An 18,736-nucleotide genomic window follows, 5' to 3' on the forward strand; every position below is an offset into this window, starting at 1 on the left:
AGGATGCGAAGCATAGTAGCCTTTATTTTAGTTGTTGAACCACTGTTTAGCCTGGTGAACTGCTGTTGCTTGGCTATATTTGGTTCGGCTAGACGAAGAAACAACTCATGCAGGCGAGCGCACGAGCTGAGACCCGGCTATGTAGCTACGCGGCCGCAAGCGAGCGCACGAGTTGAGCCTCCGCTTTTGCAGCTGTTATGACGTCATGTGGTAGCTACGCGGCCGCGCGCGGCGCAGCAAGGAAGAGCGTGGTTGTGCGGCTAGTATGCTTCGCATAACAAGAAAATCCTCGTTGCTCCGTTTTGATTCCGCTCGTAGAGTCTGTGAACAGCATCACTTCCGACGACACTTGTCCGTCCTCGTCGGTGCAAATGGACAGTGAGTGCGACGAGCTTTCCGCATCGTGTGCACCGACGGATCAACCTGATTCCGCGACCGAATTCACCGCCTCGGATGTGGATGTCGAACATGCAGGCCAGTTGGAGATTTCGAAATTTAAGACAGAGTCTCACACACACACACACAGCCAATACTGAACCCATTTCCATCTAAGAAGTACGGCAAACTGAGCAGAGGTGCGGAAAAAAGGGAAGACGGGAAAAGTGCCGGCTGCTGTTGGCACGGGCCGCGAACGGGTAACACTGGGAATTTCTGTTGTCTTTGAGACGAAAGGCGCAAAGATCGACACTCGCACGTACTTCATAAAGTCATTCTAGAGCCTAATTAGCTGCCCTCATCCCTGTCCCACTTCGGCGAGCAGTGGTGGAATTCGCCGCAGGACGGCGCCCCGGCGCAACAATCGAAGAATCAACACCAGAGCAGTGGCGTCACGCTCTCACGCCAGACTTCAAACCAGCTGAAGAGTGGCCGGCCGGCGAACTACCCTGAGCTAAACCCAGTGGACTTAAGTGCACACCAGCGTGGTCGACCTGAAAGCATCGCTGGAGCGAGCGTGGAGACAAGTTCTGTTGGGGATACCTTGTGCGGACCGTGACTGAAGCGTATGGGGCTCTTGCATTGCCCAGGGGGCGCTGCGAAAAAGGTGCTAAAAAGCGCCCTCTGCGCTAAAATGGGTCGTACCAAGCTCGGTCGTCTGCTTCGGAGAGCACGTTTACACTATGGACCCGCCACTTTCGGTTGTGTTGTTTCACGGCCTGCAGCGAATATCGGGCGCCGAAGATTTTTTTCAGGGGTGGCACGCTGCGTAAAGGCAAGAAAGAATGCAGTGCCGAATACGTGTGGGCCGTTCAAGAATTGGGCGGCGAAGCTTTAGCACCGTGTCAATCGCAAGCGAAGCGAGTCGCGTACGAAGTGGAACTTCAGGTAAGGTTTGCACGCTAGCTGCTAGATTCAGGCGCACAAACGCGAGGAAATGCTTGCTATAAATGAATCCACAGCGGCGATAAGCAGACATCATGTGTACGGAACTGCTCGAGCACACGACGGCACGCGCCGCGATGTACGAACTGCTCGAGCGCACGATCGTACGCGCCGCGACGGCAGCGGTCTTTCGACATGCCGCGAAACGGCGGGCCTCCTGCAATCTTTGTTGACTGCATGCCGGTAAACAAGTAGTTATGCCTGCGTTGTAGTAGCGGCCATCTGTCCTTTTTAGTAACTGGTAATAACTGATGCAATGCATATGAGCTCGCTCGTACGCCGCTCGCTTGATGTCGGTTTTAATGACAGCGCTCGAACATCGATGTGCTGCAATCAATACTGCCTGGCTGCGTTGCCTCAACGTGCTGGCTTGAGATCAAGGTTGAGCGCATTTAACTCTCTTAACCTGTGCTGCTCGTAGTGGAGTAGTGAATTGTCATCGAATGAGCCCGACCATTTGTACTCATTTTCACACACCTGGTCCCTGCACCAGTTCACATCGGTCGAATTGTTAATTGTCGCTGTGGCCGGTTCTCGAATCGTGAATTACCAGCCATGCCTGCTGCTATGTCGGTCTGCTGTCGGGACGGTAGGTGCAAAAGACCGAACATTAGAACGCAGATAATCAAGCAAGCTACAAGACAGGCGAAGCAGTCAGCATGGCGCGAAGTTTCGCTTACTCAGCGCGACGAACTGCAGCTATGCAGCGCGCCCTACGCTCCACTTCGTGAGGCCTTGAAGGAAAACGGCAGAATATGATGTTGGGATTCAGGCCTTCTTGTTCATGGCAGCCCACGACGCAGAAGTAATGACGGTGACGCCTTCTCGAGGCTGGGCTAGGTCTCTCCGGATCGGCGCCACCGATTCCATCTGCTCCCAGCATTGCGTCCCACGGCACACGGAGAGCCCGTTTTCGTTAAACTATAGGCTGCGGCGAGCTCGCAGCGTGGTCGGAATGGTCTGCGAGAAGTGACGAGCCTTTTCGCACTCGCAACAGGGCAGAAAAAAGTGCGAATCGACGCAAAACTCGGCCTAGAAACGTGCTTCGCCACAGCCAGGGCTCAATACGACCCAAGCTGGTACGACCCAGATGTCGTTTCCCGCGCTGCCACCAGGCGCCGCTACTATACCTCAAACTCCAGCGCAAGACGCCCATACCCAAACGTTTAAAGGCCGCGATCGAGGCTAGAAGCTGAGACACTGAATAAATGTTTTGTGCGGCATTCCTTGTAGGGTTAATGCCCTACAAAAGCTTCCTCAGATTTTTTTTTTATTCTTTACCAAAATATTAGGCGCAAATATTGTGACAGTACTTGTGGCGCAGCTTATATGTAGCACAAAACTTGTCAGCAATGTCGCGCGCCTATTCAGTTTTTTTTTGTCCTTACTTCGAGCGGTGCTGCTTTACACGTATCCGACTGAATGCTAATAAAGTTTGGTTGATTGATCGATCGATCGATTGGGTCCCAACTTGCCCAATTTATCACACTGTATATAGCTTTGCAGTTCCGCAAACACAGGAAAGCTTGCTTTGGTTGAACGACCCCATTGCCTATCGCAAGTTGCAACATCCCCATAAAAGTGTGTGGTGCACGAACTCGTGGATTTTTTCGGTCAACGCAACACCCAGGCCATAGTGTGAGGAGCAGTACATGACGGTACTGCTCAGTTCGGACCACATAGCAATTCGGACCACATAGGGCTGTTTAACGTGTACGTGAGTGTAAGCACACAAATGCGCTTGCAATTGACGCGAGAAGACGTATGAATGAGTGGACGAATGAAATTTCATTTAAAACGGCTCTTTGTTCTTGAGTCAACTACGATGCTTGGAGCGTCTTGCAAGTTCTCACCGACACGATGAGGTGAGTTACAGGCCATAGAACATGGTCACTTTATATATTGTGCTGGACGCTAGGATTTCCTTCGTGAATATAACTATTCTACTACAATCATACCACGCGCCTTTCTCCGCTGTGCTGCAAACTATCTCACAGTTCCAGCTGCTACATGACGATGTCGAAAGTGCGATCGCTGTTAGACGCACAATGTACATGAATATTTATGCTGTGCTGGTTTAATCGGACGTTAAAAAAAAACAGAAAAAAAAGGGTGGCATATATATGTACGCTGACGCCGCCTCTTTCAGCAATCTTCCATCTCCACGTGCACATATCTTTCTTTGAAGCATATATTCAAATTCCAGTGACCTTCCCCGCTCACTCATAAAGCTCTTTTTCCTACGTCATATATCTACATATATATTGGCGTTGAAATGTTAACACCGATTTCACCCTTCTACACCAAAAAACAAAGGAAGGAAGGAAAATTTTATATGTTTGTCAATTAAAACAGAACTGAGAAAAAGTAGTAACCAAGTGATCTTTAAATACACACAAATTCCAGTAGACATCCAACATGAGAAAGGACGAGGCTTTATTGAAGCGAAAGGATGAGAGGTCATCGGGAGAGCGATGATTTGCTCTCTAGCCTGCTACTCCATACCGATGTGGGACATTTGTAAAAACACACGTAGTCTATGGTGCAGTTAGCGTCAAGTGGTAAATATAACTCCGGTACGTTCCGTAAAGCGCGACGACTCTTGGTCCGCAAGTCACTCGCGCCTAGTTGTATAACACGTACAGATTGAGCAAAAACGTTTCTTCCTTCCTGGGCGATATAACTCATCCACAGCGATTTCTCCACATGTAGCACGGAAAGCCCGCGGAGGTCTGGCCACCATGGCGTTGTAGCAGACGTGGCTTTTTCGCTGTCCGCCGTCCGGTGCAGCGTGGCCGGCTCCAAAAAAGTTTGCGTCTGCAGCTGCGTGATCGATCTCGCGTCGCTCACTTTTCAAAGAGGAGCACGATGAGGTGCCTCGCGGTTCTGATCGCTGTCGCCGTCTGCGCGCAACCCGCGCTGAGCGGCGAAGAGGAACTCAAAGTCGAAGTTGTAAAAAGTTCCGAGAGCTGCAGCCGCAAGAGCAAAAAGGGAGACATCCTGTCGATGCACTACACCGGCACTCTACTGGACGGCAAGGAGTTTGACTCCAGGTGCGTACTCGTCGCCCCTGTGCGCAGATGCCGCCAATTATGAACGCGACACGCGGAGGCGTGTACTCCGCGCATCTTTTCTCAGGTAAAAAAAAAGATGGCGAGAAACGTTGCGGTCTCTGCGTTACTGCATCTTTTGAACATCGCTGGGTTAAGTCGAGATTATGCGGAGCCCCGTTTGGTTGATTGGTGTTTCCCTGTTTTCTACACATAGCTGTTCATGGAAAGTGCGGGGACGTATACTGTAATTTATTACCGTGGTTTCCGGCACACCACACCCTGACGTGTACATACATGAATGGTGAGTTGTGCACTGCATACTCAACGGTCAACACGTATACGTGCCACGTAACTGCACGATAGTTGCTGATACAAGCGCATTTTCACAGCGGTTCGGGCGAACCACTCGAAAAGTGATACGGCTTTTTGTAAAACACAAGCTTCCGATACTATAACAAACTGGAACTCTTATTTTTCTTTTTGTTGATCTCCTCGCGTTAGTTAGGATGTGTATATTCCATACAATTCAGCCTCATTACTGTGCGTATACGTGTTAGTAAATGCATACGGACCACGGGTTCGCCTACAAAAAAAAAAAAAAAACCCTGCACATATAAATTTCCTCGTAATTCAGACGCAGACTGAATGCACAAGTGCACTGAAAAGTTCGCAATGCCAAGTTTGGACTACCGTCATCAATCTCAAGTTACATTCATATGAGGAGAAGCCAGTTGGTTTTATCGCGAAATCCGTTGCCTAGCTGTACACGTTTTCTCATGGGAACATATGCCAGATCTCTTTGCAGATATCAGCCAACTTCAAGAATTCCAATCGGTCATTGAAAAAAAAAATCACCCTGTCGTGGTGATAAAAGCAGTTTGCTCCTGGACCCACAGAGCGACCCGAAATCGCGATCCAAGTGCTTGCGCTTCCCCAAGCTGCAAATTTAAAATGCACCTGGCGGCGACCAGGGACGGACAGCTCGACAGCGGATCACACGTCGCGATTTCTGAAAGTATCCTGTTTCTGTTTTTCTTCTTGTTGCGTCTCTCAGCTCTGGATGAACAGTGCCGATTGTTCGACACGCTTTTCTTCGAAGCAAGCGAAACATGGCGCCTGGAGCCCCCTATCTGCAGTCTCTGATAAGTTTCCGTTTCACGCATGGAATGGCCTTGTCGGATAGCGCCGCCGACACTCTATAGGAGTTAGGTTAGGATAGTAATCGGACACTTTAACAAAAGCACTATTGATCGAGTCGCTCGAAGAGCTGACAAGGAAAGGTCAGACGAGAATTTGTAAATTTCGCCAGTGACATCATAGTGTGTGCAAGTGTATGTTGTTAGATACAGCGTAATTTTTTTTTACCTCGAAAAAAAAAAAGTCTACAAAGTTTACTCGAATCACGTCACTACAGATCATAATTATCTGCCCTGGCGGACATACTCTGCAAGAAAAAACCAAAGCATTCCACTCAATAATTAGCTAATTACTTCAACTAAATTCGTATAGTAACAAATCTTACGGCGCAAGTTTGTATTGTCAAGTTGAAGGGAATCATCATACGAGTCGAGTTCCATGTTTCTACAATTCAAATCGCCCAGTAAACCGAAATAACTGGCGTCAAATTAATTATCTGATTTCACACGCCGCACTACGAAGCGTGGGGGTCGCAGAAAAAAAAAGAGAGAGAGAGAGAAACATTACCTATGTTTTTGTGCTGTCACGTGCCTTTTGTTCAAATTAACATAACGCCGAGCAGGATGTGCGTTGCTGCTGCCTAGGGAACAGAAATGTGATGATATCTCCGACTTCCACTTGGTTCATTTCGTGTAAGGCACCTCGGCAGGGTAGAACATTCCCCTGCGAGAGCACGTGAGTTACAATTTATCCTGGTTAATGTGGACTGCTCGCAGGCCACATACTTGCGCAAGAAGAATAGCGCGTTAACGCAGTCGTTGCAACGTTGCTCGACATTTACAGGTCCTTAACTTGCTAGGAAGTTCTCGAAAAAAAAAAAAAGAGGAACAGTCGAAAGTTTGATCCTTGCAATGAAAACCTGCGGATGGGATGAACTTCCTGGATGAACCTAAACCGCAACATAAATTAAGTGCAGAGAGCGCATTGGAAGGAAACGCACCACTAATAGCGGCGACTATATATCGTCGAGGAGAAAAACACAGTGAATACCGCTGAAGACACTTTTTGTGTGAATTAAACGCATTCTTATGGTTTAGTATTCCTAGGTTATATCGTTCACTGTGTCGGAGACGTGGCGTATAAAATGGTCCTGTGTGTTCGTGCCTTCTGTCTTCGTCATATTGAGCTGTCCCTTCAATATGTTCACGTGTACTTTCCGCGATAGAGCAGAACCCTCCAGTACAGCTGACGAGACAGATCTGCGCGCAAACGCCCCATGACATCTATAATGCTGACAGTGAAGCTGCTCAGTGGGCCACTTATAAACATTAATCTATTGGGGGCGAGCTCCACCACTGTAAAAGCTGGCGCCACCGTCGGCGTGACGTGGCATGAGGGATCACGTGGACACAGCGGCCGCGTCGGCTGCTTCCGAAGCGCCGAAGCGAGATGCAAACGAAATTTTAAAGTCCCACCTGCGCTGCGGTTCTGATTAGGTGGTGAGGCTTTCCCGCCTTGGGTGTCTGCTTGACAACACTTGAAATCACTATAATAGGTAGCGGCTGCCTTTGGAGGCGTGCAGTATGGTAGGCTACTGCTCGGTGCCGCAGTGTCGGACGTACGCAACGGAGCCCGGTGTCAGCCTTATTCACACGTAGCCGCAGGACAAGAAGCTGCGTGAAGCTTGGCTCGCGAAACTTAGAACCGGCAAACAGCCATCGGCTACAACTCGGGTCTGCAGCAAGCACGGACGCGAGGAATATTTCTGCTACGGAGCCGGGACTGCGATGTTTGGTGATTAGCAGAAAATGCGCACTAAGACCTTCGCCCGTGCTCCCTGCCCGGCTAATGCCACGATGGTTTGGTCTATGAACTTGCTGATGCTAGACACTGGCAAGTTCACTGGAATGGAAAGGGAGTGCTAACAGGCACATTAAATAAAGGCATGACATATGGTCATGTTTGTGTTATGAATTAACGCACTGGATTACAAAAAAGCAGCAGCGCGAAATCACCCGCTGATTGCATACAGTGCGACGCAACTATAGAAATATTGAAACCTCCAAGAATTTAGAAATAAAGATTGAATCGTCGCCACGGCACATCACAGTCGCCGTAGGCGTCGAAGTCCCTTGTTAAAACGAAATTATCTTTGAACAGCTGATAACGTCCACGAAACGGTGGTTGCTTGTGGACTGACAAATGCTCATATGCTGCCTAAAGCTCACAGCACGGTGCGAAAACGCTCTCAGTGAAAGCGAAACATTGTGCGCGGACATGCATGCAGACACGCAGTCGGTCGCCGCGAACCCGTGCGATCGCTGCATGCATTGAGGCTTCGTTCTGTTATGCGCCATCTGGTTATACAGACCGCCCACTATAACAACATATTTCACATAGTTTGCGCTCAGCGATTGCCGACCTTTCCTCCAAGAAGCCGGTTCGCGAGACCATCGCGGCGACCGCGCGCAGTGGTTTTCACTGTACATATTCGGTAAAGAGAGAGGGGCGTCTGTAAACGATTATGTGCTTTCAGTCTGCCCAAGATTACTATTTCGACAGTACCAAAGTTCCATCGTTTTGAGAGCACTTAAATGTACAGGAAGGCTGCCGCGTGGCGTTTTTATTAAGCGCCGTAAGCCAAACCTATGAGGAGCGCGCCGCGTGATCCCTCATACTACGCAAGGGAGGCGCTTCCGACAGATGGCGACTCCGTAAGTCCTTGCCCCCAATACGGAGTCATCGTTTTGCGTAATTCTAGTCCTTGGGCTGCACTATTCGAAGAGGCGGGCATCAAGTATACTTGCACGAGAAATCGAAACACTCATTCGACTAGTTAAGAAAATCACGAATTAACTTAATTACACTACGACGCATATTACGATTTACTCATTGTAGCCAGTGAGTTTGCCACAGCGTGTCAACTTCGAACCATCTTCAGGATGACACCAGTTTGGAGGTATGCGTCATCAAACTCGCCGTAAAAATGCACTGTTATTTCACACATTTTAACAAAATGCTCTTTTACGCATTGAAGCACAAAAGTAACAGGAACGCCCATTTATTTCGTTCCACACTTTAGGAAATATCTCGAAACTAGTGTCGTGATGAATATTGATTTCGAGTAAATGCGTCTTGCAAACAATTCGTAAATTTCAATATATGCCGTAATTTATTTAGGACTAGTGATTTTTTGTTAATTAGTCGGATGTGTGTTTCGATTTCTCGAGCTTGTAATGTCCGCCTCTTCGAATAATTAAACTCAACGACAAGAATTATGCTATCTGCTACAGGCGTTCTTTAAAAATTCTGGAAAACTTAAAAATGACCACCCCGTACAACAAATCTTTTCACGGCGCTGCGGAAAGTGCTGCTTTTTGAACTTCCGCATGCATACACGAGCACCATGCAGGTGCTATTTGCTATTCAAGTGCAGAACGCGACGTTACGAAGATGCGCCAGCACTGCTGTCGGATTTGTGCTGGTAAAAGTTCCAGGAAACTTCTCCGAGGTCAATTTGCACAAAGGCGAGAAAACAAAAGTTTGCAGAAGTTCCTAAGATTATATACAGGGTGTAATTTGTCTTTTTTTTTTAGACCATGCAAACTTTTTATGGTTTTTGCAGAGGAGTTCCTAGGCGATTTGGGCATACTTTGCAGCTTCAAACGTGAGCTTCAGAAGAAGTAATTAACAAAATTACGTAATTAAATTTCTTTGCTTATGCCTTAGAGGCAGTTGTTTAAATGCTAATTTGAAGACAGTCACATTGTAATGCACCCTCAGTTTTAAAAAGAAGATCTTGAAAGTCGAACCTAATTTGAGACACACGACTCGTCTAATCTGAAACGTTTCGTGCGCTGCTGCCACAGCCGGCAACGGGGCGAGCCGTTCCGCTTCCAGATCGGCTTGGGCCAGGTGATCAAGGGCTGGGACCAGGGCTTGCTCGACATGTGCGTGGGCGACAAGCGCAAGCTGATCGTGCCCCCGTCGCTGGGCTACGGCGAGGCGGGCGCCGGAGACCGCATCCCGCCTGGCTCGACGCTCGTCTTCGAGACCGAGCTCACCAAGATCGAGGACGGCCCGCCGCCCGTCAACGTCTTCAAGCAGATCGACAGCGATCAAGACGAGCACCTGACGCGTGAAGAGGCGAGTGAACGTTGGTCGGTGTATCACGAGCAGCGAAGAGTCGCCGATGCGCGCAGTGCTTGAAGAATGAAAGGAATAGTCGTACAGGGTGTTCAGTCACGGTTGTGAAAGGACACGCTGCGTGAGCTGGAGAGCGGTATTCTCGCTGGATCATCTTTCGGGGACGCACTATATCAATTTCGCGCGACTCGGCACCGAATACGTCGGCGTCCCTGGCGCCGCGTCTTGACCACGTGGTCTTCTCGACACCGTGCCAGTTAGTGAGTGCTACAATCTGAACGCTGTCACGTTCCGCCATCTTGTCAACTCTGATTGGCTCGCAGGGCTGCTACGGCATTTCCGATTTGCTCAAAACACCGACTTGGCGGAATTCGACATGGCGAAATTTTGAGCTTCCGAATAGCGCACACGAACGCTGCCGCCCGCAAACGCCGACGTGTCCGGTACCGCGGGTTACACAAAACCTTGCGAGAGTGATGGTATCCCGGAAAGGGATTTAGCGATCCCCCGGAGGTCGCTCGTGGCTTTTCGCGATTCCGGGATGTTATTCCGGAACATTCAAATTCGCTATACCGTTGAATTCCGTTATGTTGGCTCGTTGAGCCAATAAGAGGAGCCGTAGCAGCCGTGTGAACCTATTATATCGGACGATTAAAACGCCGAATTCGACAATATAGGGGAGTTTGACATCCAAATTAGCACCACCGGAGACGCTTCCCATGCACAGGGTAGGGACGTAGCGATTTCACACCCTGTACTGCAGACAGCATGCGAGCACGCGTTGGCGGCGGCATGACTCAGCACGTCGGCATGCGTCGCCGCCGACTTTCGCACAACCACTGTGTCAAGATGCGAAGACGCTACCGGTGCGGAGTTACACGTCGTCGCGCGTTTCCTTTTGCATTTTCAGTGACAGTAGCTGACGCCGAATGATGTTAAAATGCTAGGCGTTTTCAACGCTGTTTTGAACAGAGTTTCATACAATAATTGCTTATTATTGTAGGAAACTCTGTGGTTATTCGAAGGCCAAAACAGCTGTCGTTAGCCGCAAAACGCATTCCAGTGTTCTAGGTAATCGACTACACGGTGCTGCTATTCATGCACATTGCCGTCGTTCTGATGAACTATTTTCTTGCCGTCTTTGCTTACGCGGTGCTCCGAGGTGGCGGCTCCGTATCAGTCATATGTCTCCACGTTTCTTTATGGAGCGCCTTTGGGCGTTGTGCACGGGTAAATGCAAAACGTGCGGGCATAAATACGGAGGTCTAAATTTTAGTCACACAATAAAGGCGCCGAACGAAAACCGCGACACGGTTAATGCTACCACCTCTACCAACCGCAACTCATGGACTGGACATATATTGTGCTTCCTTGCAGATCAGCAAATACCTGAAAGAGCAGCTCCCAGCCGCACAGGCTGCTGGACTCAAGGACCTGCCAGACACGGACAAGATGGTCGAGGAGATCTTCCAGCACGAGGACAAGGATCGCGACGGCGTCATCTCCAAAGAGGAGTTTAGCGGCCCCAAACACGATGAGCTCTAATCGTGTCTTTCTTGCAAAACCCGTCTTTACATTGTGCGATCACGGGACACGACAAGAGCATGCAGTGTCCATTTATGGGGTGCCCATTTGTCACACTGCACTTGCACTTCAAATAGGGTGTTTATGTTAAACTTCTCGCTAAGCTTCACTAGTGCCTCACTCACCACTCTACACGCCAACCAAAAACGCATCTTCGAGGGAAAAGAAGAAGGGAACAAATCATGTGGCAGCTACAGCCGCATCCATTGCTCAGTTTTGTACTCATGTGAAAAAGAAAAAAAGAAAAAAGAAAAGAAAACAACACCTCCTCCTCATATTTGAACACCGTTTCACCTTCCAACATGTTGCTTTAGTGGTGACAGGAAAGTTCTAGTATAACGGAGGCATACTCATATAGGCATAATTGAAGGTGCAGAGGCATGCGACAATGCTAGTTGCGACACCATGCGGTAGTGTGTTCCAACCAAAGCATGCAATTTTTCTTGAAATAACGACTTTTACATGTATCCTAAGACACAAACGTGCCAAAGCGACTTAATCATCAAGGCATTCTTGTACGTTTTCAGAAGTCTTGAACGAGAAGATTGTCATCAAAGGGAGACAAGCGGTGCAATATTGATGAGGACTAAATTGGCAGGACATATGCCAATTACCAACTGAAATATATTCACAGAATACATTCTCTTTTAAGCACACTGTGCTATCATAGATGAGTGTCTTGATTTAAGTTCATTGCATCATTGCTAGTGCCAAATGGCAGTGACAGAATGTGCAAAACTCTGACATGAATGACCAGCTAGCTCAAAACAAGATTCTGCTTGAATATTATGTATCACACTATAAGTTGACCACACAGCGACACAATGTGTTGCCGCCATTGCTATCGAATACACTTTACAGTATTCTGGCAAAATGCCTGTGCTAGTAAGTCTCCGTTGTGCTAAATTAAGGGAAAAGGATTTTATAAATATTTGTACTCGAGATACAAAATGCATTCAATTTTAGAGTTTTCCAATCAGACTTCAAGCATGTCATTAATTTTTGTGTAGCAGCTATAGATCTTGAGTTATGTCCTACACAACTACAAAATTATAGTGACTTTGTGGGCACTTTACTGTGTATTAAATTTTAGCGAAAAGCATTGCGCTGTAGCTTATTTAGCTCTTTGTAGACCACGAAGTGCCGATATCTGAATCCAACGTGGGCCAAAGTTATACAATATTGTGAAATGTTGAACCTCCTTCCCCTTAGGTGTATGCACTGTCTTTTTTACACTACAGGTAACAGATTGAAAACCTGGTGAAATTTTTGTTTGGTGTTGTTTCACACACTGCAGCAACAATGTTAAAGTATAAGTATATAAATTATTTATTAATCTGTTTAGTTCTCTACAAGTCAATTTTTAGAACACATATTGTGGCTGTTTAACAAATAGACAGGACAAATTACAATGCTGACCTTTTACATGGAATGAATATCTGTAGATCAAATGTGCATTATATACATATTTTCTTGTCTAGCACGTATTTATTGCTGCTTATGACACATGTTTTCATATGTATATCGCAAGATTGTATGTTCACAACCTTGTTAGATTTCTCAAATGGCCTTTGTTTTTGTCAATAAACTATTCTGAACAAAAGTTGCTTAAAGATGTTATTAATTACTATGCTTGTAGTAGTGCTTATGTCATCACAACTGTAATGCTGGTTACTTTAGGAACATGTACCACGAAAACTTTAGCATTCTGCCTCATTCGCACACTCTACAGGAGCCTCGATGAAAGCTATGAAAGGTGCATGAATTTGTGCTTGCAACGTTGGGTCACTAAGAACGATCGCAAAAATGAAAGGGCCTGCATACAGCAATCTCAAGTACTGTATTTATCATTTGCATTAGCAGCCAGCAGTGATGCCCTTGATTCGTGGCTCCAAAGCTGCAGAATATATAAGCAGGGTATCTAAACTTAAAGGTGCAGCGGTGGCGTAGAAGTAGAGAATCCGCCTCAAGTGCAAGAGGACATTCGAATCTCGGTGCCGCGCAATTTTCCACCGGATTAGAAAAAATAGAAATATATGCGTTGATAACATTGCTCAAACAAGCCTGGAGTGCGGCCTGATCCTGCTGACCAGAACTGGTAATGCACTCCCTCACCAGAGCAGGATTGGCCATGCTGGTGCTGTACATGGCCACAACATCCTGTATGAATACAACAATCAAACCCCGGCCCTCAGTCCGCAGCAGCTGCGAAGCAACTGACCACAGCGGCGGTCAGACCTGTGACGCAGCAGAGGGTGCCAAGAATCCCTGGGTTCGGACAGGCCGCCATTGGAATCTGAACCTGGCAACGTTTGATGGATATTGTTTCTTGGTGCAAGGGCCAGAAATGGCCAAAGAGCGCCATGACACTTGGTGATGAATGGCAATGAGTATAGTTGAACATGGTGGAAATCAAGTGGCTGTATATTGGCCTAAAATATTCGCTGCAAATAGTGTAAAATATGTACCTATTAAAATAATGTCAATGAAAAGCAAGTCCTATGGTTTTAAAAGTATGTTGTGAAGGATTATGTACTAAAACGTGTTAATTTATAGCAGCACCAGTGACTCTGCAGAGCCCTTCAGCGCGAGGGCTGCGAGGAATGTGCTCTGTAAGTGACTTCATTGCAGCTAAAGCCTCTAAGCAGAGGCTGTGCTACAGATAGCCTGGCCAAATGATTTCTATGGTATTCGTTTCTTCTAAGAACTTGAGTACTGATTTAAAATCAAATATAGGATCATTGGCTAAAAAGAAGACTGAGTGCAAAGGTGTATTATGACAGTATAAGGAAGGGAAGAACTTTTTTCTCTCCTTTTCTAATAATGGGCACTGAACGAGAACATGAAGGACCTTCCACACCTAGTGCATGTCGGAGGATTAATTCCAGTTAGAATATACGAGCGAGCGCTATAGGTGTGCCCAATTCTTAATCTACAGAGCAGTACTTCCTGGTGTCGTGTTGTTTTCTCAGAGATCCAGTTCCCTATTTTTGGTTTGATTAGGTGCAGTTTGTTGGATACCCGAGTGTCCCATAGCCTTTGCCAATGTTTCCGTAGTTTATACTGTAAAAATGGCTTAATGTTTGCGTAGGGTACAGGTATATGAATGTTTGCATCACAGAAAGGTACAGATGTAGCCCTTTCGTCAGCAGCTACATTGCCCTCTAGGCCTCTATGGCCAGGCACCCAACAAAGAACAATCATTTGGTTTGACATGTATGCTGAGCATATAAGGTTATACGGTTATTATAAGGTTATATATAAGTATATATACTTCATTAAGGATAGAGTTTTTGTGTTTTCGCAGACTTGATATGCGACTAACAATGCTTAATGAATCTGTTAACATGACAGCCTTTATTATACCTGTTTGTTTAACGCTACGTTTAATGCTAGAACGTTACCTAGTGAGGCAAGTCTAGCAGTGCTATTGGAGAAATTAGAGGGCAGTAAATGGGACGTAACAGGGCTCAGTGAAGTTCGGAGGACAAAAGAAGCATATACAGTGCTAAAAAGCGAGCACGTCCTGTGCTACCGGGGCTTAGCAGAGAGACGAGAACTAGGAGTTGGATTCCTGATTAATAAGGAAATAGCTGGAAACATACAGGAATTCTATAGCATTAACAAGTGGGCAGCAGGCCTTGTTGCGAAACTTAATAAGAGGTGCAAATTGAAGGTCATACAGGTCTACGCCCCTACATCCAGTCATGATAACCAGGAAGTTGAAAGATTCTATGAAGATGTGGAATCGGCGATGTATAAAGTCAAAACAAAATACACTATACTGATGGGCCACTTCAATGCCAGGGTAGGCAAGAAGCAGGCTGGAGACAAGTCAGTGGGGGAACATGGCATAGGCTCTAGGAACAGTAGGGGAGAGTTATTAGTAGAGTTTGCAGAACAGAATAATATGCGGTTAATGAATACCTTCTTTCGCAAGTGGGATAGCCAAAAGTAGACATGGAGGATCCCGAATGGAGAGACTAGAAATGAAATAGACTTTATGCTCTGCGCTAACCCTGGCATCATACAAGATGTGGACGTGCTTGGCAAGGTGAGCTGCAGTGACCATAGGATGGTAAGAACTCGAATTAGCCTAGACTTGAGGAGGGAACGCAAGAAACTGGTACATATGAAGTTCGTCAAGGAGTTAGCGGTAAGAGGGAAAATAGAGGAATTCCAGATCAAGCTACATAACAAGTATTCAGCTTTAACTCGGGAAGAGGACCTTAGTGTTGAAGCAATGAACGACAATCTTGTGGGCATCATTAAGGAGTGTGCAATGGAAGTCGGTGGTAACTCCGTTAGACAAGATACCAGTAAGCTATCGCAAGAGACGAAAGATCTGATCAAGAAATGCCAATGTATGAAAGCCTATAACCCAACAGCTAGAATAGAACTGGCAGAACTTTCCAAGTTAATCAACAAGCGCAAGACAGCTGACATAAGGAAGTATAATATGGATAGAATTGAACATGCTCTCAGGAATGGAGGATGCCTAAAAGCACTGAAGAAACTAGGAATAGGCAAGAATCAGATGTACGCATTAAGAGACAAAGCTGGCAATATTATTACTAATATGGATGAGATAGTTCAAGTGGCTGAGGAGTTCTGTAGAGATTTATACAGTACCAGTGGCACCCACGGCGATAATGTGAGAGAATAGTCTAGAGGAATTTGAAATCGCACAAGTAACGACGAAAGAAGTAAAGAACGCCTTAGGAGCTATGCAAAGGAGGAAGGAAGCTGGGGAGAATCAGGTAACAGCAGATTTGTTGAAGGGTGGCGGGCAGATTGTTCTAGACACCCTCTATACGCAATGCCTCATGACCTCGAGCGTACCGGAATCTTGGAAGAACGCTAACATAATCCTAACCCATAAGAAAGGGGACGCCAAAGACTTGAAAAACTATAGACTGATCAGCTTACTGTTCGTTGCCTACAAAGTATTTACTAAGGTAATCGCAAATAGAATCAGGAACACCTTAGACTTCCCTCAACCAAAGGACCAGGCAGGATTCCATAAAGGCTACTCGACAATAGACCATATTCACACTATCAATCAGGTGATAGAGAAATGTGCGGAATATAACCAACCCTTATATATAGCTTTCATTGATTACGAGAAAGCATTTGATTCAGTCGAAACATCAGCAGTCATGGGGGCATTACGGAATCGGGGTGTAGACGAGCCGTATGTAAAAATACTGAAAGATATCTATAGCGGCTCAACAGCCACTGTAGTCCCCCATAAAGAAAGCAACAAAATCCCAATAAAGAAAGGCGTCAGGCAGGGAGATAAGATCTCTCCAATGCTATTCACAGCGTATTTACATGAGGTATTCAGAGACCTGGATTGGGAAGAATTGGGGATAAGAGTTAATGGAGAATACCTCAGTAACTTGTGATTAGCAGATGATATTGCCTTGCTTAGTAACTCATGGGACCCATTGCAATGCATGCTCACTGACTTGGAGAGGCAAAGCAGAAGGGTGGGTCTAAAAATTAATCTGCAGAAAACTAAAGTAATGTTTAACAGTCTCGGAAGAGAACAGCAGTTTACGATAGGTAGTGAGGCACTGGAAGTGGTAAGGGAATACATCTACTTAGGGCAGGTAGTGACCACGAATCCGGATCATGAGACTGAAATAATCAGAAAAATAAGAATGGGCTGAGGTGCGTTTGGCAGGCATTCCCAAATCATGAACAGCAGGTTAACATTATCCCTCAAGAGAAAAGTGTATAACAGCTTTGTCTTACCAATACTCGCGTACGGGGCAGAAACCTGGAGGCTTACGAAAGGGGTTCTACTTAAATTGAGGACGATGCAACGAGCTATGAAAAGAAGAATGATGGGTGTAACGTCAAGGGATAAGAAAAGAGCAGATTGGGTTAGGGAACAAACGCGAGTCAATGACATCTTAGTTGAAATGAAGAAAAAGAAATGGGCATGGACAGGACATGTAATGAGGAGGGAAGATAACCGATTGTCATTAAGGGTTATAGACAGGATTCCAAAGGAAGGGAAGCACAGCAGGGGGTGACAGGAAGTTTGGTGGGCGGATGAGATTAAGAAGTTTGCAGGGACAATATGGCCACAATTAGTGCATGACCGGGGTAGTTGGAGAAGTATGGGAGAGGCCTTTGCCCTGCAGTGGGCGTAACTAGGCTGATGATGATGATGATCTAAACTTAATGGATGCTGTCAGTTTTCGTATATGAGCATGCACAGCGTTGCCACCACTTTTGAAAGAGCTTTAGAGATTTTAGAAGCGGGACCCAAAATTGAAAGGTGCCACCAGCCGTTTGTACAAAAGATTGCAGAATGAGTGCAAAAGAACCCAAACAGAGTTTGGAAATTGTGCATTCGCCTTCTGGGCTTTCTATGAAGCTAGAAATGGGGGACCCAAAATTAAGGGATGCTATGAGATGTATGCTACGAAGAAACGCAAGCAGAATCCATAGCAGTGGCTACGCTCCACTATGTCCCTCACAGCTTACCGCATGCGCTGGTTTGAAATGCTGAAGGCCAACTGTAATGAAATTTTGGATGCCTAACACCCATAGTTACAGATAGAATATATACTTAGCATCCTCCATGTAAAATATTACATCTGAAATACGGGTGTATGCATAGCGGAAAGGTAGCAAAAATAGTCTTTTTTTTATTAGGATGGAAAAAGTTACGTTTCCACTGCCTCTCATCGGAAATGATGTAACATCCAGAAGCAGCGTGCAGTTCCTCGGCATATGTTTTCCAAGATTTGGTGACGCCTATGGTGGCAGTAGTGTGCTGAAAATGCGCAGTGCCAATGACATTACTTCTGGTTCAGATAAGAAGCATGGGTATGGTATTTTCTTTAGAACCTCTATTTACTTCATTATGCTATGGTTTGTTTAGTGTTAGCGAGCCGCCCGCCAAAGATACGTCTACTTATATTGAAGCATAGTTTACATAGTGCCAGCGACCTTTGGAGGAGCCTTATTACAAGATCTGGTGGGTGTACAAGCACAACCGAATATTGTGAAATCCAGTATATATCAAGCAAAGCCTCGTCCCAGATTTTAGCATGTGAATTTGGTTTGCTTTGTATATTGCATCTCCTCGAGACACGGTGCGCACAATTGGGTGCGCCAAGACTGCATCACAAACAAAGCTCACTGATGCAAATAAGTACAGTGGAATCTTGATAAATGGAAATCGCTTAAATGGAACTGCCTCTTAAACAGAACGCCATCTTCATGGTTGGTTGGTTTTGTATTCATGAAATTGTATTCAGCTTTGTCTCTCAGCAAATGGAACTCCTGATAAATGCAACCGATTTCCACTGTCTCTTGAGGTTCCACTTAAACAGAGTCCACTGTATGTTTAAAATGTGTTGCATACATCTTGAAACACTTCTTATTGTAGCTGTGCTTGAACAGTTTGCGTAAAG

At 46.2% G+C, this 18,736-nt stretch overlaps 1 protein-coding gene across 1 annotated transcript; it reads left to right on the top strand.

Annotated features, from left to right (window-relative positions):
• The first annotated feature begins 4,127 nt into the window (after nucleotides 1–4,127).
• Nucleotides 4,128–12,903, top strand: Fkbp14 (peptidyl-prolyl cis-trans isomerase Fkb14). Its single transcript, XM_065433069.2, has 3 exons — nucleotides 4,128–4,433; nucleotides 9,440–9,716; nucleotides 11,094–12,903. The coding sequence occupies exons 1-3, from the start codon at nucleotides 4,249–4,251 to the stop codon at nucleotides 11,259–11,261; spliced, it is 630 nt and encodes a 209-aa protein (XP_065289141.2). The 5' UTR covers nucleotides 4,128–4,248; the 3' UTR covers nucleotides 11,262–12,903.
• Nucleotides 12,904–18,736: the final 5,833 nt, after the last annotated feature.

Source organism: Dermacentor albipictus, chromosome 3 (assembly GCF_038994185.2).
Source record: "Dermacentor albipictus isolate Rhodes 1998 colony chromosome 3, USDA_Dalb.pri_finalv2, whole genome shotgun sequence".
In the NCBI taxonomy this organism is placed as follows: domain Eukaryota; kingdom Metazoa; phylum Arthropoda; class Arachnida; order Ixodida; family Ixodidae; genus Dermacentor; species Dermacentor albipictus.